The 27,707-nt window shown below is 32.5% G+C and overlaps 1 protein-coding gene and 1 long non-coding RNA gene across 3 annotated transcripts in view; one reads left to right on the top strand and one right to left on the bottom strand.

Moving 5' to 3' along the window:
* nedd9 (neural precursor cell expressed, developmentally down-regulated 9) overlaps window positions 1-11,286 on the bottom strand; it is a 53,836-nt gene extending 42,550 nt beyond the window's left edge. Inside the window, 1 exon segment of the mRNA NM_001077282.1 lies at window positions 11,133-11,286. Coding sequence (NP_001070750.1) covers window positions 11,133-11,144 — 12 coding nt within the window. The 5' untranslated portion in view covers window positions 11,145-11,286.
* Window positions 11,287-11,416: 130 nt separating this feature from the next.
* The window catches only part of LOC137488460 (uncharacterized), a 70,296-nt gene continuing 54,005 nt past the window's right edge, over window positions 11,417-27,707 (top strand). For both annotated transcript variants that reach the window (XR_011007497.2, XR_012394858.1), the window contains exon 1: window positions 11,417-11,530. This is a non-coding gene — a long non-coding RNA (uncharacterized lncRNA). The remainder of the gene's footprint in view (window positions 11,531-27,707) is intronic.

Below are 27,707 nucleotides of genomic sequence, written 5' to 3'. Positions count from 1 at the left end.
TTTCAGTCAACCAGGAAATTGTAAAAAAAAGGCTTTAAAAGGGAAATGTAGTGCATGATGTATCAAATTCTCTCATGCAGGCATTTAAAATGTAATATTTTGTCCAGGATTTTTTTAGATGCATGTTACGATGTGTATAGCAAGTATTTAAAAAAGGTAAAAATTAAATTTAAATTTATATTTTGCATGCATCTTACAACCAAATATATAAAAAGGTTAAAAAAATCATTTATGTTTTGCATAAATACAGTTTAGTATTTTATTAATAAATAACTAAATAAATATACATATTTAAAAAAAAATTAGTAAAAAAGTTGAAAATTTATCAAATAAATTCAACAAAAAATTATTATTTTGTAAAAAATGCTAAATAAAACAAAATTGCATGTCAACAATTTTTCAATTAATAAACATAGTAAAATATTAATATTAAAACATATTAAAATAAGTATAAAAAGGTTACATTCATTTATATTTTGTATAAATGAAGTTAAGTATTTTTTTCTAAAAAGTAAATGAATGAAAATATTTCTAAAATATATTTAGTAAAAACCTCATTAAACAAATGCTAAATTAAACTAAATCACAATATTTTCAATCAATGACACATGCATGCAAGTGTATAAAAAGGTAAAAAAGAAATTAATTTTTTGCATAAATACAGTTTCATAAAAAATAAAAAATAAATAAATATACATACATATTTAAAAAAATATGAAAGTAAAAATAGAAAATTTGTCAAAAAACTTTACTTTGTAAAAAAAATTACTTTGTAAAAAATCTACAAAATAAAATAGTTTGACAAAAGTTAAATAGAAAGAATTCTGAATTTGCATAAATACAGTTTTGTATTTTTATTAAATACAAAATTCATCATTCATATATATTTCAAAATATAATTAAAGTAAAAAAGTTGAAAATTTGTCCAAAAAAAATTAATTAATAGAATTTTGTAAAAAGAAAAATTAAACAAATGCTAAATTAAACTAAATTACAAATGAACTATACATTTTCAGTGAATGACACATGCATGCACACTACAAAATGCTTAAAGTATTTTATATTTAAATAAATACAGTTTAGTATTTAAAAAAACACAAAATAAATGATTAAAATATTTCTAAAATATATTTACCATTAAAGTACAAAATCAGTCAGATTAATTAAATAATTTATTTAGTAAAAGACAAACAAATGCTAAATAAACTACGCATAAAATTTGCATGCAAATTATATAAAAAGAGTTTTAAAAAGTTATTTATATTTTGTATAAATACAGTTTAGTATTTTGTTAAACAATATAAATATATTTGTAAAAAGAGTACACAATAAATAAATAGAATATTTAGTAAAAACTAAATTAAACAAATGCTAAAATAAATTAAATTGTATATGAACAACATTATCAATGAATGACACATGCATGCACAATTTTCCATTAGCGTCAATAGCAGAAGTTGAGCATGAGGTCAATCTATATCTAGTGATGACCATAGTAAAGATCCACAGTTCAAGAGGAAACAGTCCACTGCTATCATATCGCAATTATTTGCAGCTGTCAAAGTTCCTCTTATCCGAGTTTGTCATGTCAGAAGATCACTCTAAATCACCAAAAAAGGTCAACCATCTTCAAACGGATCAATCTAAAACGGTTTACCTTTCATTTGGGAGTAAACAAAGCATTTATGTGCATCATCTGCATCAGCTCTAGAAATGCGTGACGGAAATATTCCATTTTTTATGACTGAAAAATGATGGTAATCCTGAGATGCGCACAAATCCATGCAATATCATAAGATATGAATGCATTCAGGCAAGAATTCGACCACACACTCAACGCGACGAAATGCTACTCATTTGCTGCTTGTTCGAATTACTTATTTAAAAAGAGTTGAAACAACACAATTCGTAAGTTTTTTTTAGGGACAACTTAATTGTTACCAATTAAGTTAATTTAATCAATTTGTGTTAAACAACATGAAGGAATTAAGCTAACTTATTAGTTTTTACAAATTTTAGTGGTATTGAACAAAACAATCAAGTTGTTCCCCCAGAAAACCTCAAGAATTGTGTTGTTTCAACTCATTTAAAATGAGTAGTTTGAACTATGAATGAACAGCCTATTCATATATGCAGGAGGTCTCTCGGCTCCTTCAGAATAGTCTTTTTTCTTTGTCCGTGTGTTTCGTACAGGGCTGTTCTGTGCCGCGGAGCGCTGGTTGAGACCTGCTCTCTGAATAGCCCTTGTTCTTACCCTGGGGAATGTGGAATGCCTGCTGAGAAGTGTTCTTTATGCACAATACCACCCCGACACACACACACAAACCAAACACATGCATATACAGACTCACACACACACAAAAATGTCTTCATACTCCAATGTTCTCCAATAGATCCTCAAGAACGTAAAGTCCTTTCAATGAGTTCTTTTTAGCATTTAATAACTTTTCAACAGGCTCAGGAATGAACTTTTTCATTAAAAGAATAGTTAATGATATGATAAATTATCTCATAATTTGCTCGCCTTCAAACTGGTCCATGTTTAAATCTTTCTCGTTTAGATGAACACATGTAAATTATTAAATAACCTGTTGTCCTATTTTTTTTTTCTTTTTTTTTAGCAATCTCTCAGTCAACCTGACTAACAGTATTAATTTAAACTTTGTGTAATAATAAAATAAATACTTGAAACCTGATTAACTTATTAAAGTGAGTTAAAGTAACATAAAAAAACATTTGACGTGGCTTTTTGTCAGATTTTTTTTACAATGTTGTGGTCGTTTTCAAGCATCTGTGAATCGTTTAAAGTAATCCATATGATTCTACTGGGTTCATGACAGCTGAAATTATGCGATTGGTTTTACTTAAAAGTATGATGCTTAAAATGAATTTAAAGATGAAATTTAATAAGCGTTTAACATTTTTTCATTGCAATAAAAATGTTAGCTTTTTCCAATATCGTTCAGCTTTATAAAATAGCATTTTTGTAAAGCATACTTCAATAATATGTGTTTAAACTTCATTAAACATTAAATATTTTCTTGTATATTATATATTTTAAATATTTATTAAAATTTAAAATGATATATAAATTATATATTATATATTTTTCATTTAAATTAATCACAATTCTTTTCAACTTTTATTAATCAAAGACATGGTTTTAAAAAATTAAGCAGCACAACTGTTTAAAATAATATAATAATAAGAAATATTTATTGAAGCAAATTAGCTTATATTTTTGAAGTATATAGTAAACTGAACAGTTGAATAATGATGCTTAATGAATTTAAATATTTTATTTTTATATTAAAAAATAAATGCAATAAAATTATTAAAATAAATTGCAATAAAAAATTTAATAAAATTGCAATTAAAATGTCGGCTTTATCATAATCCCTTTAAAATAGCATTTGTTTTGCGAAACATACTCCAACAATCTGTTTTAAAAAAATTTTAGCAATATATGTGTACACAAGAATCCTTCATGGTAACTACAAATAACAAAATCCCCCTGTTTTCAGTCTCACATTCTTGTATTTCCCATTTCTTTTCATTTTACTGGGGTAACCCCCTATACTCCCCCTTCCGCCAGATTCCAAACAATGTACATTTCCAAACAAAACCCTGACTTGGATTACAGCCTGGGGAGAGACTCAAAAAAAAAAACACCCGAACGTTTACTTCACCTAATCAGTTCTTTGTGCCCGTCAGGCTATTTGTGCCACAGTTACATAAGAGTGAAAAGAAAGCAGGGTACAGACGTTTGAGTGTGTCTGGGTGCACAAAAAGGTGGGGTCTACTCTTGTTTCGATGTGCTCCTGAAGAAAAAAATCTATGTAACAATCTCATACTGTTCCCAGGTCTGTTAGAAACGCTCTGAAATCTAATAAGAGGGCGTACAGGCCTGCTTGTTTGGGGATTATTTACGTCTTGTGTATCTTCTCGCACCTGTGCACCTGTTGGAAAGCATAACTGACGTCCACAGGCTGGGTTTCTGAATGACCTTTGATGTGTGACGTCAAGATGTGGACCGTGTGAACTTTGAGACTACAAGTTGAGGTCTGTTTAGTGTCTTCAAGGCTCCAAAGGTGGAAAAAACAGCTCTGGTGAGAACTTAATATTTAACTAACAACAGCACTTGCCTTCATGGCTGTATGAAGCCCTTGCTTGATATCCAAAAAAGCAATCAAATGGTCAATGCGCCTTTAAAACAGTCCAAAAGGTGTGTCAACCAAAATAAATAATCACAAATATTAAAATCACTGAAGAAATGTCTCTCAGAAATCAAAATGACACAAGTGCGATCAAGTAACAAGCCATTTACTGAAGAATAAAGGCCATTGTCCATTGTCAATGCCAAGCTAACAATGTTAAAACTGGAAGCCATCTTAATATAAGGAGTCATATTTAATTAAATTTAATTTAATTAAAATATTAAAATAAATATTTAGAATTAAAATAAAATCTTTTATTTATTCATAAATTAAATAAAAAAACATTAATACAATTAAATTAAATTAAATTAATTTTATTTTAATTATTAATTTATTTAATTTTAATTTAATTTTTATAAATGTTTTTATTTCATTTATAAATAAATAAATAATTTTATTTTAATTCTAAATAAGCATTTTTATTGTATTCTACATATAAATATTTTTTTTAATTTAATTTATAAATAAATATTTTATTTTATTTATACATACATAAGTTAAACAAATAAATATATAAATAAATTAAAATTGAAAGTATAAAATACAAATAAATAAAAAAATAAATATTAAATAATTCAATAAAAAACTTACAAAAACAAATAATAAAAAAGAAAAATTAATTAAATTAAAAATGAGAAAAGACAGCAAAATAAAACAGCTTGCTTGTGTAGGTCTATATAAAGACAATATTCATCACAAAACAAATAAAAGTAATGTAAATGTAAAGAAAACAACAACTGACATTTCTTGATATTCCCCAAAAAGAATTTAGTTAAAGAAATCTCTAAACCGAGTAAGGCTGGGCTGTGTTTTTCTGTCAGCTGTTTGTGGTCTTTGACGGATTAGTTATAAGGCCTGTGTGTCACTTGTGTCAACTAATGTACATCAGTTGCTGTGTGTCAGGAACAACAACAGAGTGACTAGTTTGCTCCTGTTACCCTGACCCTCAAATACCCCATGGATCAGCTCATCCACAAAGTAAACCAGTCTCTAAGAGATGCTTTAAAAGTTTCAGAAATGCCAGCAAAACAAAGGATCTCTATGTCAACTGAAGATACAAGGAAACAGGATCTGTTTGGATGTACTTTGTAACTAGATGAAACTACTCTGAAGTTACTCTAAAGTTAGAGGGTTTAATGCACACAAGAAAAATATGGGTTTTATTTCACTCCAAAAGTTAAATGAATAAAGGGTTAATTAAAGACCATTAAAAACTTATTTTTTGTATTACAAATAATAAAGTTTTTAAATTTTGATCTGCATTTATTCTATTTGCATGGAGAAAAAATCTAATTGTATAAATATATAAATATTGTATAAATAAAAATAAAAATTAAAATTGTATAAATAAGTATTTGCTCTTAGTTGTGTAAATTGCTTCCTTGTCCTCATTTGTAAGTCGCTTTGGATAAAAGCGTCTGCTAAATGACTAAATGTAAATGTAAATATAATTTTGTACTAATTATTGCTAAATACACATTTTAAAATCTTATATTTTAATTCTAATTAATGTATAATTTATATGAATTTTTCCTTAATCAAAGACATGGATTTAAAAACATTAAGCAGCACAACTATTTAAAAAATTGATGATAATAATAAGAAATGTTTCTTGAAGCAAATTAGCTTATATTTGAAGTATCATGTGAGACTAAAAACTGAAGTATTGATGCTTAAAATTAATTTAAAGGTCATTTAAATATTTATATAAAAATTTCATTTTTTATTGTAAGGAATAAACCAAATTTTAACTGTACTTCTAATCAAACAAAATAAGCCTTACTGAGCAAAAGAGCCTTATTTTGAGAATAGAAAAAAATACACTTAAATAAATTACATTTAAATTAGCTACATATTAATTGTTTTTGCTAAATAAAGTAAATACATGTAACTGACATTAAAACAAGTTTGTTTGTATTTTGAACTTTTTTTTATAAGTTAAAGCAACTTAAACATTTCTCATTATAACTTATTAATAACACATACTGTCTGCACTAAATTATTTAGTTCTTAAAATAGAAAAAGGGTTTAAGTAATAAAATTTACATTGACATTATCAACAAATTACATTACCCTGACTTAAAAAAAAAAATTCACAATTACACTAACCTGACTTATTAGTTAGAAACAAAATGAGAACTTATAGAAATTAACTATAATTTCAGTTTAGTGCAAAGAACACATTTCTAATCATAATAGTTTTAATAACTAATTTCTAATAACTGTTTTATTTTATCTTTGCCATGGTGACAGTACATAAGATTTTACTAGATATTTTTCGAGATACTCAGCTTAAAGTGACATTTAAGGCTTAACTAGGTTAATAAGGCAAGTTAGGGTAATTAGGCAAGTCAACAATGGTTGTAAACAATCAAAAAACATTGCTTAAGGGGCTAATTATATTGACCTTCAAATGTTTTTAAATGATTAAATACTGCTTTAATTCTAGCCAAAATAAAACAAATAAGACTTTCTCCAGAAGAAAAAATATTATAGGAAATAGTGTGAAAAAATCTCATTCATTCATTCATTTTCTTGTCGGCTTAGTCCCTTTATTAATCTGGCGTTGCCACAGCGGAATGAACCGCCAACTTATCCAGCAAGTTTTTAATGTGAAAAAATCTTTGCTCTGTTAAACATTATGTAGTATATATTTAAAAAAGAAAACCTCAACTGTTCATTTTTAAGCTTTAATTGCGAGAGACGGCAAGGCTCATTGCCATACTGTAGAGGAATCCAAACTGTCTGATACGCTCTAACAGCTCGAGTCTTGCCAAGTACTCCACATTCCCCAGATAGTGTGAAGCAGACAAAAGCATTCCATTCAGGAAGAGCCGCTCGATCCTCCTACCAAAGTAGGAAGCAAATCTTCCCAAAGGCCTGAGAGCCTCAAAGACTATGCAAATGTGAACTGAACACACAAGAGCTGAGTTTCTCTTCAATGAAAAGCTCCCCCACGCTGCGTGTATACTTGGATTGGAAGAACAGACTTGGCCAAAGTTTTGAGCACCCCGAACAAAATCAGCTGGGAAAACTGTCACTGTCTGTTTTACACAAAAGCCGAATGTGGTCAAAATGTATATAGAGAATGGGCTTTGAAACTGTGAAGCTATGACGTACTATAAAAGAACTTAATAAAACTTATGGGTAACACTTTAGTTTATTAACTACTGGCCTATTAACTGCCTATTATTAAGATATTAACTGTTCATTAGTGGTTATAAAGTGTGAACTTATTCTGAATCCCTAATCCTACCCCAACCTAAACCCAACTTTTACCTTATTAACTATTAATAAACATAATTAAGCTTGTAGTTTTAGTCATTGGTGGTTAATACTGTGAATTGTGACCTAAATTAAAGTGTTACCAACTTATGCACTATTTTTCAAGTATTCTAAAGCCATACAATCACACAAAGCAAGGTTCCATTAGCTAATGTATTTACTAGCAGGAACTAATAATGAACTATGCACTGTAAAATGGCACAAATTGATTAAGTTAATAACAAATGTAAGTGGATTGAACATAAAACAATTAAGTTGTCCAACATAAATCTCAAGAGTTGTGTTGTTTTAGCTCATTTTAAATATGCAGTTTGAACAAGCAGCAAAATCCTCTTTTGAGTGCTCTTGTACAGCATTTGTTAATCATAGTTCGACATTTAATAATGCATTATTAAAACCAAATTCAAGCTTGTTAATAGTAGTTAATGCACTGTTAACATGAACTTTATTTCTATTAACATTAATAAAGATTATTAAATACTGTATTAAATGTATTGTTCATTGTCATTTTATTAATAAATAAATTTTTTTATTTTATTTCTAAATAAATGTTTTTATTTTATTTATTAAGAAATGTTTTTTTTACTTTATTTATAAATATTTTGTATTTTATTTCTAAATAAATGTTTTATTTTATTTATTAAGAAATGTTTTTTACTTTATTTATAAATATTTTGTATTTTTTTAATAAATAAATGTTTTTATTTTATTTATTAAGAAATGTTTTATTATATTTATATATGTTTTATTTTATTAATAAATGTTTTTTTATTTATAAATAAATATATTTTTATTTTTTTTTAATTAGAAATGTTTTATTTTATTTATAAATATTTTTATTTTATTAATAAATAAATGTTTTTGTTTTATTTATAAATGTTTTTATTTTCTTTATTAAGAATGTTTTTATTTTATTTATAATTATTTTATTTTATTAATAAATACATATTTTTTTATTTATAAATAAATATTTTTATTTTATTCCTGAATAAATATTTTTATTTTATGATTAAGTAAAATAAAACTGAATAAATAAATTAAATAAATACAAAAAACTAATAATAAAAAGTAAAAATTAATTCATTATTTAATTTTTAAAAATTAGTCAAAAAAAATAAGCATCAAAAGTAATTTTGAGTGCTCTTGTATAACACTCTTAATCATAGATCAACATTTTTAAATGCATTATTAAAACCAAATACATGCTTGTAAACATAAATTTAAACACAGATTAAGTTGAAAACTACAAAATTTAATTTGTTTGATTAAATTCAACCCATATAAATAATTTTGCAACAATTTTGCAAAAATCTTTTTTTTAGTGTACGTTTGTAGATTTGTTTCTTATATTCTATGCAAATGCACTGCCCTGCAGAATCATCCAAGTCAATCTAAAATGATGAATTCTATCCAAATAGTTATTCAAGTCATCTGATGAAATTGTATTCGCATTGCAATATATATTGCAGAATAAAAAAATATTGTGTAGCCCTAATACTGTAATGAATATGGTGTTCATTGTTTGATGATGTTAGTAAATACATTAACATTGACAACCTAATTGTAAAGTGTTACCGCCATCATTTACTAAAAGTCTTGAAAGTGTTAATGAAAAAAAAGTGATTGAATCATCTAAATGCATTAGTCCATTTATAGGACTGATTCAGTTCTTGAGTTCTTCATAGGAGGGAAATATTATCAACTCAAGAATGATAACAACAGCTTAAAAGGGGTAGTTCCCTCAAAAATGAACATTTACACACTGCTTACTCTCCATGGAGTGGTTTTAAACCTTTTATTCTCTTCTTTGAACTAAAGATGATATTCTGAAGAGAGCTGAAAACCTGTAACCATTGACTTTCAATGAAAAAAAATACTATAAAGGTAAATGGTTACAGGTTTTCAACATTTTCCAAAATATCTTCTTTTGTGTTGAATAGAAAAAGAAACACAAAGGACGACTAAATGATGACTGAATTTACATATATTTAATTTCTAAGTGAATGATTGCTTTATTAATGAATGTCGACAATAACAGACATGCTGTAAACATGTATAAAATATTCATTAATAAGTCCATTCATCATTTCCAAAACAAACCCTCTGAGGCACAACCACAGCAGTGTAAAGAGCAAACTTTACACAAATCAAACACGAACATGTACATAAAATCCCGGAGTGGTTTTATTTCCAGCCTCCACCAGGAACACTCAGTATAACAGCAACCCTGTTACCCTGAACAAAATGCGTGCTGTTTGCTTTAAAACGTCACATTACACAATCACAGGGAGGCTCGAATTGGAAAAGGGGCTGGAGACGGGGCTAATGAATGGCCCCATATATCGTCAAGTGGGCTCCGCGTAACCTGAGTTGAAAATGCTCAGTGTAAATCACATCATTTATTACAAGTCTCGCTACAATAGAGCTCAAAGAGTGCTTTTGTGGCACGGTCGTAATAAATGATGCGATCTGCACTTTGCTTTTGGGTCATACCAGTCATCCAATAAATGCATGGTTGGTTACACACACAAATTACTGCTGTTCAGAGCCGGAGCCAGCCGGTTGCCAAGTTAAGGAGTATTTAACTAGTGAAACAGTACTGCTTTTAAAAGGGCAAGATGCTTTCATCCCATTCTCTGCTGCCTTTCCTAATAATAAATAGCATGTCCGTTAATACTTCAATGTGTATACACCTTTATATATTGTGTGTGCTATTCATCTTTCTCAATAAAAGGTGCTCTTTCGTTTTAGTTACACAAAACCCTGTTAGAATGATGTACATGGTATCTATCTATCTATCTATCTATCTATCTATCTATCTATCTATCTATCTATCTATCTATCTATCTCAAGAGTTAAAAAACAGATGCTCCTTCATTTATATAGTCACACAAAACCCTCGTAAAATGATGTACATGTAATTTCTACATATTTGACATACTAGTAATCTACTACTAATACTGCTAATCTATCTATCTATCTATCTATCTATCTATCTATCTATCTATCTATCTATCTATCTATCTATCTATCTATCTATCTATCTATCACAACAGATTCAATATCAGATGCTCTTTCATTTTAAAAAGTCACACAAAACCCTCATTAAATGATGTACATGTAATTTCTACATATCTATCTATCTATCTATCTATCTATCTATCTATCTATCTATCTATCTATCTATCTATCTATCTATCTATCTATCTATCTATTTATATATCTATCTATCTATCTATTTATATATCTATCTATCTATCTATCTATCTATCTATCTATCTATCTATCTATCTATCTATTTATATATCTATCTATCTATCTATTTATATATCTATCTATCTATCTATCTATCTATCTATCTATCTATCTATCTATCTATCTATCTATCTATCTATCTATCTATCTATCTATCTATCTATCTATCTATCTATCCATCCATCACAACAGATTCAATAACAGATCCTCGTCTGCTAACGTTACAGTTCAATAACAGATGCTCTTTCTTTTAAAAGTCACACTAAACCCTGGTAGAATGACGTACATGTAATTTCTACCTATATAACACTAGTTAGCAGATGAGTTTGAAGTATAGTTTACGGAAATAGCGCTCATGAATGAAGAGCCACTTACTTTGTACTTCATCTTGCGCGTCCTCCGCTCTTTAATAACTCCAGTGAGAAGCAAAATCCGAGTTCAGGTCAGAATAAACTCTTCTTTTATCGTTCAAACGAGGCTAGACGCGCGTTTTGCTCATGTTTGCTGCGTCTCTTGGGGTCGGAGTGAATGATAACGGTGCGTGTGTTCAGGTTTAGAAGGTCTGTAGTAACTGTGAGCGGGAGGGAGCGCGCAAAAACACAGTACTCCGAACCTGCGAGAGCTCATTTGCATAAAGCAACGCTCATTGGTCAGCGGTTGCGGGGACGCGCTTCTCGTTACGTCACTTCAGTCCGAGGACCAGACGTTGCGGAATTTGGAGAGTAAACTTTTATTAATACGCCATAAAAGGCGGCGTCGACATGTCCTAGGAGGTAACGTAACGCAGTTGTGTATTAGTCACGATCTATAGTAGGCTATTAGCTCACTGCTCTATATAAAGTGCATACCGGGCACACAATGAACGATAACTAGAGATTATTAGTTTGTAAACCATTTTTTATTAACACTACATGTTATGACTCTTATTCAGCTCCTTGATATGTTTTTCAAAATTCCTTTAATCGTAAACGTACTATTTCAGAAAGGAGCATGAATGAAAATAAATATAGTTGTAATAATTAATTCCCATAACTTTCTGTCATGTTTTTATCTTTTTTTCATGATATTTCATGATCATTCTGCTAATTTCACTGTCTGAAGTGAGCATAAATACATTATATATTAGTACCAAACTTGTAGCCTATATTTAAACTTTAATCTTTAATAAATATGATTGTATTTTACTTGTAACTGAACTTTTTTGTAACTTTACTTGTTACTTAATAAATTAAGTAAAACCTACTCAGCTTTCTGATATTTTGCGACTGCTGTTCCCATCATGCACGGGGGCATCTAGCATTTTTCATAGTTTTTCAGCAGTAATTACAATGTTATTTCACTTAAAATTGCGCATCTATGTTCCAAAAATAAATTACTATATTAAAAAAATTATAATAATCCACTGTGATAGCTTTACTTAAAGATTATTTACTAGTTTTTGTCAGGGTATTTCCAGGTTTTTCATAGGTTTTAGAACTCGGTTGATTGCTTTGATTTGGATTATACATGACAGTCTTGAGAAATAGCTTTGTCTCAACTTTGGATGTAAGTTTGTAGCCTGTGGGTACCTTAATGTGGGATTTTGATCAATCTCTTTTAGTCCTTGATGTCAAACAGCTTCAACTAGTTTATTTGTCAAACATGTTTTTAAGCCTCTTATATCTGCATCACTGTAGGCTGGCATTTTCGAGAGTGGCAACTGTTACCACCATTACCACATGCACTAGAATAAGGGACTAGTCTTACATAAGCCTCGAGACGAAAGTTTAAATGTGGTTGGTTGGGATTGATGCAAGAATGTTGCTGGTTTATGTTTTCCTCCAATCCTTCTCAAATGCAATCACAGTCTTAAAACAAGCGGTGCTCCAAGATTTACCTCTCTGTTTCCACTGGATTGTTTAACTTCCCATTTAAAAGGATTTTGTTTAGTTGTTGCTGCTTCTAGGTTTGACTTGCCATTCGACAAACAAATTAAGTGTTGAAGAATGAATATCATCTGTTGTGGTTTCCTGTTCGGAACAGTGTAGGTTGTTTGTGTGCTCATATGACACCATTGTACGATCTTATTTTTTCTAAATATAGTTTCTGACTGTGCATATTTTCTGTGAGTTTTTTAGCTAAAGAACAAAACAAAGCTTGATGTGCCACGTTGAGTTGTTGGAAACAATAATAGGTTGACGATTGTACTGATAGTTTAATTCTAATCTGTTCTGAATTTTGCATTACAACAAAACCCAGTAGTTAAGAAAGGTTTCATTATGCTTTTTTGTTTGGATTTTTTAACGACACGGTGGCTCAGTGGTTAGCACTGTCGCCTCGCAGCAAGAAGGTTGCTGGTTTGAGTCCCGGTTGGGCCAGTTGGCATTGCATGTTCTTCCCATGTTGGTGTGGGTTTTTAACTAAACTTTTAAACTAAATTGGCTGTAGTGTTTGAGTGTTTGTGTTAATAGGTTTGTATGGGTGTTTCCCATACTGGGTTGCAGCTCGAATGGCATCCACTAAATAAAACATATGCTGAAAAAGTTGGCAGTTCATTCCACTGTGGCAACCCCTAACAAATCAGGGACTAAGCTGAATGAAAATGAATCAATGAATGTTAATAGGCTGACAAGTGTACTGATACTAATAGTATAATTGTAGTCTGCAATTTAATCATAGTTATGTTTAGATTATTACAAAACCCAGTATTTAAAAAAGGTTTCATTATGATTTTTTGTTTAGATTTTTGGGCGACACGGTGGCTCAGTGGTTAGCACTGTCACCTCACAGCAAGAAGGTTGCTGGTTTGAGTCCCGGCTGCGCCAGTTGGCATTTCTGTGTGGAGTTTGCATGTTCTCCTCATGTTGGTGTGGGTTTCTAACTAAACTTTTAAACTATATTGGCTGTTGTGTATGTTTGTGTGAATAAGTGTGTATGTTTCCCAGTACTGGGTTGCAGCTGGAAGGGCATACGCTGCATAAAACATATGCTGGATGAGTTGGCAGTTCATTCCGCTGTGGCAACCCCTGATGAATAATTGACTAAGCTGAATGAAAATGAATGAAAATAGGCTGACGAGTGTACTGATACTAATAGTTTATTTGTGGTCTGCAATTTAATCGTAGTTATGTTTAGATTAAAACAAAACCCAGTAGCTAGGAAAGGTTTCATTATGCTTTTTTAGTTTAGATTTTTGAATTTTGTGGCTAGTTGTATGAACTTCAGTCATTTTTATAAGTCTTTAAATGTCAGTAAAGGGGATAGTTCACACACAAAAATAAATATTTCCTCACCATTTACTTAACTTTAACTTTTATGAATTTCTTTCTTCTGTTGAACACAAAACAAGATATTCTGAAGAAGTAAAAAAAAAAAAACAGCTTTATTGTCAATTCAGCCACATGTACAGTTCATGTACAGCGTTACTCTCAGACCCTAGGTGCCAAACATAATATTAATATAAAAAGTTGAGTTTTAAAGAAAATAACATTTACAATATATACAATTGTACATAAAATGTAGTCTAAAAATATACACAAGGAATAAAAAATTGTAAACAATACAATTTGACATCCATAGGAGATACAAACAAAAACTATGGAAGTCAATGAATGCTTTTCCCCAAAATTCCTCAATATATCTTTTTGTGCGTGCAACAGAGAAAGAAAAACTCGTAATTCAGTGCTCAGCAGATATGAGCACACCCCTCACACATCTCTCTTTTACATTCATACTTTTAACAGGAAGTTGTGCAATATTATATTTGTGCATATACATTAGATTTGTCAGTACTAAAGCAAAATCTGGAGCTTATCTAACATTTATATGTTATAGAAAAATATTAAATTAAACTTTTAAAAAGAGGAAAAATCAAGAGAAGAAAAACATTTCTAGAAATTTTGTAGGTTGAAATTAATTTTTTGCAATATTTTGCTTGAATTTAATTGTATTATCTTTCAATTTCTAAACATGTTTGGTGACTAAAATATTATTTTAATAAATATATCTGTTTAATAAATTTGTTTTGTTTAAATGCACCAAAATACATTGCCTATATTCATTGAGAAATTGAGAAAAGAATGGGGTGTACTCAATTATGCTGAGCAATGATAAGTAAATGATAAGTTTTTTTATTGAACTTCCCTTTAACTCAAAACAATTAGGCTAGTTTAAATCGAAAATTTAAGATCAAATTAGTTTATCATGGCTGTTTACTGTATGTTCTGTAAAAAATGTGTTAGGTTCCATCCAAATCCATTAAATAAACTTAATTGTTTTTACAAATTTAAGTGGATTAAATGTAAAACAATTAAGTTGCCCCTCCCCCACCCCCCACCGAAAAACAAAATCAAGAATTATGATGTTTCAGCTCATTTTAAATACATTTTTTGACTAAGTAGCTGATTTTACTTTTAAGCCCAAGTAAAATATGCATTAACTGTACCATAAATACTCAACTATACAATAAAGAATTCAAATAAAAAAGCAATAATTTGTGGAAATGTACTCACCAGCAGTTGAGCATCTGTGTGTATGAGAGAGCTATCTTTATAGTGAAGAACAGGATGATGTCGAAGAGGTGAGAGGAAACGCCTTGAATGGCCTCATCTCGCAGTAGGCCGAGGTGTGACTGCCTGTTTGCTTTCGCTGCATATTCATGCACATACAGCAGTGCAGTTATGAACACTGCCTTCAGAAATGTGCAGACTATGAGCTTTTACAACAAATGCACACTCAGCTTCCCATTGCAAAAATACTTTTATTAGAAGTTTGTAAGATTTAATTACATGAAGTTTGTATGGTACATGACTCCTGTTGCATGCTTAATTCGGCAATTTGCATGCAGTTTTCATATTGTAAATAAAGTTGATGTAACAGAAGAAATATGTATTTTTCCTTTAACAGTCAATACATTAAAAGCAAGGTTAATACTTCGAAAATGTAATGGGTCATTCAGGATTTTACAAGATGCATACCAAGCATAGCATGTTAGCTCCTGCTGGTAGATGCTATTGCATTATGGAAATATGTATTGATGTTTATTTAGCATTGCACATGCAATGAATAATGAGTTCACTATACACAAACACCCTGCACAGGGACCAGATCTCAATATTCTGTAGTAATGGAACAGTATTGGGAGTATGTTAGCTTGGGCCTCATGTTTGCCTGCTTGCTCTCCAATTTCTCATGAGTAGTTCCTGACTCAGAGTACCGCTCTTTGTTCCCGGACCACAATCATATCTACAATCATACATCTCAAAGCAGGCGTTTGTCATACATTAGCGGCAGCTGGGTCTCCGACGGGTTAGAAAGAGCTCTGAGATTGTGTTTTTGTGCACCTGTTTCCTTCACAAACATCCTTCAAAACAGCCTTCAGTCTTTTTCTCACTGTAGAAAGTCTAAGCTAGAGGGTTTCAAGGTTGAAACTTGCCTAAGAAAAGGATGAGTTTAAGGGTAAATAATTAAGGTTAGTGAATTGAACACACTCCTAATCCAGTGTGTAGAAAATTATCCTTTGAATTTAGGGTTGTGCGTTGTGTGTTGTGTGTTGTGTGTTGTGTGTTGTGTGTGTGTTTCCTTTTCTTTCAAAAGTACTTTCTTTCTTTTTCTTTTCATTTCATTTTATATCATTTAACTTTTTTTAAACTGTATGTGTTCTTTTCTTCTTTCTATTCTATTCTATTCTATTCTTTTTATGTTCTATTCTGTTCATTATTCTATTCTGTTCTATTCAGTTTTTTCTTTTCTATTCTATTCTATTCTATTCTATTCTATTCTATTCTTTTTATGTTCTATTCTGTTCATTATTCTATTTTGTTCTGTTCAGTTTTTTCTATTCTATTCTATTTTATTCTATTCTATTCTATTCTATTGTTCTTTTTTCTATTCTACTCTGTTCTATTCTAATCTATTCAATTTTTCTGTTCTGTTCTGATCTATTGTATTCTATTCTATCTTATCCTTTTTCTATTCTATTATGTTCTTTTTTCTATTCTATTTAATTTTCTTCTTTTCTATTCCTTTTTCTGTTCTATTCTTTTTTCTGTTCTATTCTGTTGTATTCTTTTTTCTGTTCTATTCTATACCTTTTTGTATTCGATTTAATTATTTTTTCTGTTGTATTCTATTCTAATCTCTTTTTTTTATTCTAATCTATTTTTTTTCTATTCTAATCTATTCTTTTTTCCATTCTGTTCTGTTTTAATATATTCTGTTATTTTTCTATTATATTATATTCTGTTCTATTGTATTCTATTTTGTTCTTTTTTCTATTCTATTCTACTCTGTTCTATTCTATTCTGTTCTTTTTTCTTATTCTAATCTATCCCTTTTTCTATTCTATTCTATTCTATTCTTTTTTTCTATTATATATTTTTTTGCTATTCTATTCTATTCTATTCTATTCTGTTCTATTTTATTCTATTTTTTTGTTCTATTCTATTTTTTCTGTCCTATTCTATTCCTTTTTGTATTCTATTCTATTATTTTTTCTATTCAATTCTATTCTTTTTTGTATTCTATTCTTCTATTCTATTCTTTTATTTTTTTCTATTCTATTCTTGTTTCTATTCTATTCTTTTTTTCTATTTTATTCTGTTCCGTTCTGTTCTAGTCATTTCATCTTCTTTCTTTCTTTCTTTCTTTCTTTCTTTCTTTCTTTCTTTCTTTCTTTCTTTCTTTCTTTCTTTCTTTCTTCTTTCTTTCTTTCTTTCTTTCTTTCTTTATTAATTTTCATTTATTATTATATTCTATTCATTTTCATTTAACTTCTTACTTTTTCTTTTCTTTCTTTAACCTTTTCAATTATTTGTTTAATTTATTTACAGTAATTAACTCCCCAGGACATCTTACACTGTTACACTGTTATGATTTCATAAAGTCCCATTAAACCCAAAGCCCCTTTACATGCTACAAACAGTTCTTAAGCGAATGGAAGGGTTCTTCTAAGATCCATTCACTTAAAAGTGCTTCAAGGAAGCCAAAAGATTTCTACTATGGTGTCACCGCAAAAACTCAATTTTTATAAATAAATGAGGTCAGCAACTGTGGCATGCTGCTTATATTTTGATGTTAAAACAGTGTTTGTTGTGATGAGAAAGTTAACTCTGTTGTTTTACGAACAGTCACTTGGTATTGCACACAGAAGATTTACAAAAGTGGATGGCATGGTGGCTCAGTGGTATGCACTGTTGCCTCACAGCAAAAAGGTCGCAGGTTCCAGTCCCGGCTGGGTCACTTGGCATTTCTATGTGGAGTTTTTGTTCTCCCCGTGTTGGCGTGGGTTTCCTCTGGGTGCTCCGGTTTCCCACACAGTCCAAAGACATGCGCTACAGGTGAATTTAATTAATTAAATTGGCCATAGTGTATGAGTGTGTGTCTGAATTTGAGTGTGTATGGGTGTTTCCCAGTACTGGGTTGCGGCTGGAAGGGCATCCGCTGTGTAAAACATATGCTGGAATAGTTAGTGGTTCATTTCACTGTGGTAATGCCAGATAATTAAGGGACTAAGTTGAAGTAAATGAATGACTAAATCAACAGTCTGCTCATAGCCTGACAGCACTTTCAGTAGGACTGAATAACTACAAGCCGTTAGTTTGCAATTTCAGTAGAGACGTGGAATAACAAGCGAAGAAAGTTATTAGTTTTAGCATACTCTCTTTAGTTGTCACTATAACGATAGTTGCCAAGGCCAAGAGATTTGTGGTTGCTCTGTAGTGAAGGATCTGGGTGGCTGCAGGCCGTTGATGGTGGGCGATGCTTGAACTATTTTTGTGTTTAACAGCTGGGTTAGACAATAAAAACTCACAATACACATGGTTTGCATAATGGAATCATTCTGTGAGACTCTGGAAGCTCCGGCAAGTGGGTAACGCATGTATCCTGAGGGGGCTGTCTGTGAACTGCTTGCACTTGGCTTTGAGAGTTGAACCAAGGGAGGATTGGTTTTTAGACTGATTTTCATAATGTATGAAAAGGATCGCAAAATAATGAATGTATGGATTCACTGCGGTGTAGATTCATCCTGATGTGTGTGTGTGATTGTGAGTTAAATGCTTTTATTTATTTTTTTGTCAAGTTTCTAGTCACAAAGTCTAAAAAATCTTAAATCAAGAAGCATTTTCTAGACAAGCAAAACATATTGTCTTGTTTTCAGAAATAATAAGTCAAAATTAAGTGATTTTTTTCTTAAAACAAGCAAAATAATTTTTTCAATGGGGTAAAATAATCTTGTTTTTGTTTTGAAATATTAATTATTTTGCTTGTTTTAAGAAAAAACTCACTTGATTTTGACTTATTATATCTGAAAACAAGACTATTTTTGCTTGTCTATAAAATGTTTGTTGATTTAAGATTTTATTTAAAAGATATTAGGACTAGAAATGACAAACTCTTAGTACAAAACACATTTTTTTGCAGTTTGTGTGAGTGTGAGTGCATTCTGGTGTGTGTTTGTATTCTAGGCAGGAAGTTTAGATGAAATGTAAAGTATTTCATGCTGACCAACAAGTGCACTCTAGGGAGAGAAAGTGAAGGAACCATGCTGAGCAGCTGTCAGATACATATAGTGTTTTTGTTTTTAACCCATAGCCCATTGTATCGTAAAGTCTGACGACCAAAACTTTGCTAAAAAAAAAGTTGTATTTCATCTTTTAATGATCATTGAATTGCATTAAAATAAAAAGCACAAAGTTTTAAAATAAAACAAGCAGTAAAATCATAAACAAAAATGTAAACAACGGTAAATGCTGTTTGGCACCGCTAACAATTCAGCTACAAATCCATGTTTATCAATCAAACAGCTGTAAACAGCCACGTTCTTCAGCAGCGGTGCAGTGCCTCTCTATGCGGATGTAACCCCGCCGGTCCCAACCACTCAACCCACTCCGAGCTGGGATCGGATTGGTTTTTAGACTGATTTTCATAATGTATGAAAATGATCGCAAAATAATGAATGTATGGATTCACTGCGGTGTGGATTCATCCTGATGTGTGTGTGTGATTGTGAGTTAAATGCTTTTATTATTTTTTTTGTCAAGTTTCTAGTCACAAAGTCTAAAAATTCTAAAATCAAGAAACATTTTCTAGACAAGCAAAACATATTGTCTTGTTTTCAGAAATAATAAGTCTAAATTAAGTGTGTTTTTCCTTAAAACAAGCAAAATAATCTTCCAATTGGGTAAAAAAATCTTGTTTTTGTTTTGAAATATTAATTATTTTGCTTGTTTTAAGAAAAAACTCACTTGATTTTAACTTATTATTTCTGAAAACAAGACTATTTTTGCTTGTCTATAAAATGCTTGTTGATTTAAGATTTTATTTAAAAGATATTTGGACTAGAAATGACAAACTCTTAGTACAAAACACATTATTTTTTTGCAGTTTGTGTGAGTGTGAGTGTATTCTGGTGTGTGTTTGTATTCTAGGCAGGAAGTTTAGATGAAATGTAAAGTATTTCATGCTGACCAACAAGTGCACTCTAGGGAGAGAAAGTGAAGGAACCATGCTGAGCAGCTGACAGATACATATAGTGTTTTTGTTTTTAACCCATAGCCCATTGTATCATAAAGTCTGACGACCAAAACTTTGCTAAAAAAAAAAGTTGTATTTCATCTTTTAATGATCATTGAATTGCATTAAAATAAAAAGCACAAAGCTTTAAAATAAAACAAGCAGTAAAATCATAAACAAAAATGTAAACAACGGTAAATGCTGTTTGGCACCGCTAACAATTCAGCTACAAATCCATGTTTATCAATCAAACAGCTGTAAACAGCCACGTTCTTCAGCAGCGATGTAGTGTCTCTCTATACGGATGTAACCCCGCCGGTCCCAACCTGCTCCGAGCTGGGATCGGATTGGTTTTTAGACTGATTTTCATAATGTATGAAAATGATCGCAAAATAATGAATGTATGGATTCACTGCAGTGTGGATTCATCCTGATGTTTGTGTGTGATTGTGAGTTAAATGCTTTTATTATTTTTTTTGTCAAGTTTCTAGTCACAAAGTCTAAAAGTTCTTAAATCAAGAAGCATTTTCTAGACAAGCAAAACATATTGTCTTGTTTTCAGAAATAATAAGTCAAAATTAAGTGAGTTTTTCTTTAAAACAAGCAAAATAATCTTCCAATGGGGTAAATTAATCTTGTTTTTGCTTTGAAATATTAGTTATTTTGCTTGTTTTAAGAAAAAACTCACTTGATTTTGACTTATTATATCTGAAAACAAGACTATTTTTGCTTGTCTATAAAATGTTTGTTGATTTAAGATTTTATTTAAAAGATATTTGGACTAGAAACGACAAACTCTTAGTACAAAACACATTATTTTTTTGCAGTTTGTGTGAGTGTGAGTGCATTCTGGTGTGTGTTTGTATTCTAGGCAGGAAGTTTAGATGAAATGTAAAGTATTTCATGCTGACCAACAAGTGCACTCTAGGGAGAGAAAGTGAAGGAACCATGCTGAGCAGCTGTCAGATACATATAGTGTTTTTGTTTTTAACCCATAGCCCATTGTATCGTAAAGTCTGACGACCAAAACTTTGCTAAAAAAAAAAGTTGTATTTCATCTTTTAATGATCATTGAATTGCATTAAAATAAAAAGCACAAAGCTTTAAAATAAAACAGGCAGTAAAATCATAAACAAAAATGTAAGCAACGGTAAATGCTGTTTGGCACCGCTAACAATTCAGCTACAAATCCATGTTTATCAATCAAACAGCCACGTTCTTCAGCAGCGATGCAGTGTCTCTCTATGTGGTTGTAACCCCGCCGGTCCCAACCACCCAACACGCTTCGAGCTGGGATCGAACTGGCAACCTTCCGCATGGGAGTCGGTTGCTCTACCAAGGAGGCTAAAGACCATAGCCTCTAGCGTCTATCACTAGAGCACCTTTAGAGGTCAGTGGAGTGAGGAGTGACCTGCACAGCGCTTACTAGCTTCTCTCTATGTGGAAAAAAACTATGTGGAAATGCAACTATGTGGAAAAAAAATCTCACTTCAACTTCTAAACTTCATATAACTAAAACAATTTTAAAAAACCTGATTGACCTATTAAAATATGTTAAATTACATAAAAAATGCTGTACAATGCTTCACTTGTAAGTCACTTTGAACAAAAGCATCTGCCAAATGACTACATGTACAGTAAATGTAAAAACAGTTGTTGTCATGACTTTTTGTCAGATCCTTTTTACAGTGTAGACTAATGTTGGTCAAGGGCGCACCAAAAATATATGGGAGCTCTTTGTAACTTTCCTCCTTGAGATTGAACCTGAAGGCTTTGTGTTTGAAGCTTGAGGATAGTATGAAGTCTCCGCTCATCCAATCCATCAACACCGCTAATCAGCAGAGCATCCTGTGGCATCAGCAAACTCTCGACAGCTCCTCTTATTCTCTCTCCGGGTCCTTTATAATCCTGCTGACCTCCCGTGACCCTGTGGCTATGGAGCATTGTGTGGGAATCCAGGCCACGTGAAGGCCAAGGGGACCAAAGAAAGAGCCACTGCTGTTTGGAGACGGAGGGCCTTTTTTAAGCGTTAGCACCTCAGCAGAAATACCGTAGTAAGACCCCTGCTAAGGGATCAGTGTGTCGTCTTTGAAGATGGTATACCTTTAGATGAGCTATGCATGAGACGTCCTGCGGTGCACAGGACGTCAGTTGTCTTCATGAATTTCAATGATGAATGGGGTATTTGCTTCATTTTTTTGAAGGAAACAGGCTGGTGTGCACAGACTTTTAATTTTCAGCCAGGCAGCCTAAGTGCTTCCGGTGAACTGTTTTTCTATTACAAAATTGTCACGTTTAACATCTGATTTCTTTAAAAATTAGCAATATTCACTGCCTGTTAGATATATGATATGAAGTGGGTCTCAGATTAGACAAGAAGCACTGCATTAAATTCCATTTCCCCCTGTCATGTCTTTAAAATATGACAGCTTATAGTACCCCAGTGTTTTCAATGGAGTTTCTGTGCTAGCCTGTTGCTATTGATGGTGCTAGTGGTTACAATGATCTGTCATCTCGATTTATGCTTGAACAACTAAATTAATGCTTAAGTCTATTTAACTGATCGTATTGTAATTACCAAAACAGGCTCATTCTGAAAACGTAGTCCTGTTGACGTTTCTGGAGACCGCGAATTGTGTAGCCGGAGGTACGTATGGTTGCTTTTAATTTTTTTTAAGTGAAAACTATGGGACGCCATTTTCCTTACGCCATTTTTACTTACTGGCTGACCGCTTATCTCCGTGTGGAGGGCTTTCCCGCTGCAACCAGTTTGTCCTGTTAGCTCGTCGTGTATGTCGGTGGACTTGAGAAGCAGAGAGGAGTTGACCATGACGACGACGACCGGGTTCGGCTCCAGAAATCAGGTAAGACATAAACAGAATGCAAAAAAATAAAATGAACGATTGAACAACAGGGTGAGAATGTGGTAAAATCTGAAAACATGGCAAAAATCAGACAAGGACTTTTCTTTTTCTGGACAGCATTTGTAACCCGTCGATTGGGTTTAAGGGAAGTAAGTGAGTGGGCGGGTCAATCGGTAAAATTGGTTGGGTTTAGGGAAGGAAGAGGGTGGTTCAAGCGATTGGCTGGTCGCCCAGTCAATCATTCAGTTGTTCAGTTGGTCGACAGCTGCCTTTGGTGAGTTTACGCAAGAACAGAGCCGGTGCGAATGGCACTCGCGAGAGGCATTTGAGATATGAAAAAAGTGTACACAGCGGCCTCTCACGGACTCACAAAAACAAAAACTGCAAAAATACATACCTCCGGGGACGTAATTTGCGGTCTCCAGAAACGTCCACGGGACTACGTTTTCAGAATAAGCCTGGGTTGGTAATTGCGTAACAATCTATATATATATATATATATATATATATATATGTGTGTGTGTGTGTGTGTGTGTGTGTTTATACACAAAATAAAAAAAAGAAATGATGGGGAAAACAATAACAAATGCATGAAAATAATACCAGATAACACAACAACAAGCACAGACACATTCATAGTTTAAGTAAAGAAATTAAATTCTCCCATATATCCACTTCTTTATGATCACCATTTAGTTTGGCTAACATTTTTTTTTCATATGACACATTCTCAATCGTGAATTCCATCCATAATTTAAGAGTAGGTCATTGAATGTCTTTCCAAAACCTCAAAGGCATATCCTGGGTGAAAGAGGAATATTATATCCAAGGCATCTATTTAATTGTCTTTACACAGATTGCCAAAAGGGTTGAATCTTTGTACACTGCCATAAAGCATGGAAGTATGTGCCAATCTCTCGCAGAAAGTATTTTCTCAACAAGTATATATTTAAATGGCAAAATATAAAATTGTCAAATATATAAACATTCTTATATTATTTAACAAGCAAATTGACAAGTCAGAATTTATTTTAAATTAAGTTAAAAAATGTCTTATTAAGTTACTTGATGCTTACAAAGCTGGTAGATTTATTATAGTAAATTAACAGTGATTTAAATGATTCAAAATTATTTTGACCAATTAAAAAAAATGGAGACGATTGGTGTATGATTTATAATTTTGATAATTTCTTTAAATAATCATTCATTCATTTTCCTTCAGTTTATTTATTCATCAGGGGTTGCCAAAGTGGAATGAGCCGCCAACTTATCCAGCATATGTTTTACACAGCGGATGCCCTTCCAGCTGCAACCCAGTTCTGGGAAACACCCATGCATTCTCTGATTCACTATGGCCAATTTAGCTTATTCAGTTCCCCTATAGCGCATGTGTTTGGACTGTGAGGGAAACCGGAGCACCTGAAGGAAACCCACGCCAACACGGGGAGAACATGCAAACTCCACACAGAAACGCCAACTGACCCAGCCAGGACTGGAACCAGCGACCTTCTTGCTGTGAGTTCTAATTACTGAGCCATCTACTTATAAACATTGATTATAAAGAAAGCAAACCATTTTATCTTGATTACAGTCACTTTTTTATGATTCAGTCAATTACCACTAAGATAAAATCATGTCCTGCTCTGATCCTCTCATCTGTTTTTTGCATTTGGGAGGTTAACATTGCATTAGGAATGTTAAATGTGTTGCAATGTATGTGTGTGTTGCCAAAAATGGCGACCTTTAATATAACCTTCAGATTGATGAAGATTTATTCTGACATTTATTTCAAAGTTGTTACAAATCGTAAACAAAACAGCACAATAAATGTTTGGAGAGATTCAGATTTATTTGAGCGCAAACCGCACATCCCCCTCACCGTCCCTATTTTTCTGTCAAAGTTTAATGCCATTGCAATGAGGGCAACACAGTGTGTGTGTGTGTGTGTGTGTGTGTGTGTGTGTGTGTGTGTGTGTGGGTGTGTGATGTGAGTGATGATGCGTGGTGGGGTGTTGACAGTTCCATTTCCAGTGCGAGACACCCAACATGTCTGGAATACTACATACGCACACACACATTTTTTTCTCTCACTCTGTTCTTCAGACTTTCTTTCATCACTACACCTCATTTCTCTTCTACAAAGAGAATAGTACTGAATTTGATCTTTTTCTTTATGGTTTCCTTGTAAAAACCCTGCTGGTGTTTGTCACCTTATTCATCTGCTTCAAAGTCCAATCATGGCAAAGAAAATAAAAATAAAGTGCCACGTTTGTTCATCACTAAGAAAACTATCAGACTGACGCATCAGTGACTCAAATCAATGAAGGGGTTTTGCATTCAAATAATCAAACTTTTGTTGAGAAAAATTTGGTGTGTGAAATACAACGCAGAATCTGTAAATCTGTGCAATTGTAGTCAGATTTGCAGTTTAAATTATTTAGGATCCGACTTGTTTGTGTTTATAAACCTAAAATGTGCTTACATTTACATTTATATTTAGTCATTTACCAGACACTTTTATCCAAAGCGACTTACAAATGAGGACAAGGAAGCAATTTACACAACTATAAGAGCAACAATGAATAAGTGCTATAGGCAAGTTTCAGGTCTGTAAAGTCTAAGAAGGAAAGTATTAGTAATTTTTTAGTAATAAGAAGGAGCAAAGCCAGAAGTCGCTTTGTAGGCAAACATCAGAGCTTTGAATTTGATGTAAGCAGCAACTGGCAGCCAGTGCAAACGGATGAGCAGCGGAGTGACATGTGCTCGTTTAGGTTCATTGAAGACCACTCGTGCTGCTGCGTTCTGGAGCAGTTGAAGAGGCTTGATAGAGTTAGCTGGGAGCCCAGCTAGTAGAGAGTTGCAGTAATCCAGTTTGGAGAGAACAAGAGCTTGAACAAGGAGTTGAGCTGCATGTTCAGATAAGAAGGGTCGGATCTTTCTGATGTTATAGAGTGCGAATCTGCACGATCGAGCAGTTCTGGAAATGTGGTCAGAGAAGTTTAGTTGGTCATCAATCGTTACTCCAAGGCTTTTCACCATATTGGATGCAGTAATGGTTGCTTAAATGTGAAGAAAGCCTACAACTGGACCTTGATAGAGATGCTTATATGTTGATGCACTCTGGTATTTACTTTAGAGGTATTTATGAATTTGTTCCTGTTTTAGGGAGTGATAGAAAATAGTGATAATTTAATCTGATATCTTTTTTTTCTATTTTTTTGACATGATCTTGTGCAATATTTGTTGCTTTTTATTTATTTTATTGAGCTATTTTATTTGATGATTTAGTTAGATTTTACTATTTTGACCAAAATAGTAAAATTTTATTAATTATTGTTTCCACGTTTTATTTTAGATTTTATTTTTATATTAGTTTATTTAGGGGGCGAAGCAGGGGCGCAGTAGGTAGTGCTGTTGCCTCACAGCAAGAAGGTCACTGGGTTGCTGGTTCGAGCCTCGGCTCAGTTGGCGTTTCTGTGTGGAGTTTGCATGTTCTCTCTGCGTTCGCATGGGTTTCCTCTGGGTTCAGAAGGACTCATTTTGGATCAATAGATGTTTCTTACTTTTTGCTCCGGTTTCTCCCACCGTTCAAACACATGTGCTATAGACGAATTGGGTGAACTAATTTGGCCGTAGTGTATGTGTGTGTATGAATGAGAGTGTATGGTGTTACCCAGTGATGGATTGCAGCTGGAAGGGCATCCAGTGTGTAAAACATATGATGGATAAGTTGGCGGTTCATTCCGCTGTGGTAACCCCAGATTAATAAAGGGACTGAGCTGAAAAGAAAATGAATGAATCGTGTTTCTTTTTGGACTGCTGAGAAACTCGTACAAGCGTCCGTATGTTTTCAAGGTACATTCACTTCAAAAAACATCACAGAAGACGTGATTGTTCGTCATCTGACCCGTTTAATAAAAACCAAACGCAGATTTCCACTCTGAGTCTCTTCTGCTTTTCTCATTTGAAAGCTCCGTAAGCAGAGCCTCTGGACGGATCTGCAGATTCCTGAGGGAAATGTCCCGTATGGGGATGGAGAGCTGTGGTTTTCGGTCTGCTGTTCGTGGAGATCATCCATTGAGCCTTTGTGCCATCTGCTTGCGGTGTATTTTGGGGCGTTTTGACGAAGGACAACAATGCATTGGGAATATTTGTGTGTTCGGATGAACAACATTCACATTGTTGGTTCTAGGAACTCAGAATTGACCAGAAACCTTGAACCAAACCCTCCATCTTGATGAAATGCTTTTAATAATGTAGATTTTGAGTTGTGAACATTCATTCATTCACTCATTTTCCACCAGCTTAGTCTCTGCCAACTTATCCACCATATGTTTTACACAGCTGATGCTCTTCCAGCTGGAACCCAGTACTGGGAAACACCCAAACACTCATACACTACGGCCAATTTAGTTTAATCAGTTCCCCTATAGCACATGTGTTTGGACTGTAAGGGAAACCCACACCAGCACGGGGAGAACATACAAACTCCACACAGAAATGTCAACTGACCCAGCTGGGACTCGAACCAGCGACCTTCTTACTGTGAGGCGACAGTGCTAACCATTGAGCCACCATGCCACCCCAAAGCACA

The sequence above is a fragment of the Danio rerio genome, chromosome 19, assembly GCF_049306965.1.
Source record: "Danio rerio strain Tuebingen ecotype United States chromosome 19, GRCz12tu, whole genome shotgun sequence".
NCBI lineage: Eukaryota > Metazoa > Chordata > Actinopteri > Cypriniformes > Danionidae > Danio > Danio rerio.
Note: the sequence above shows the minus strand (reverse complement) of the source record. Positions and strands in the feature narration are given on the sequence as shown.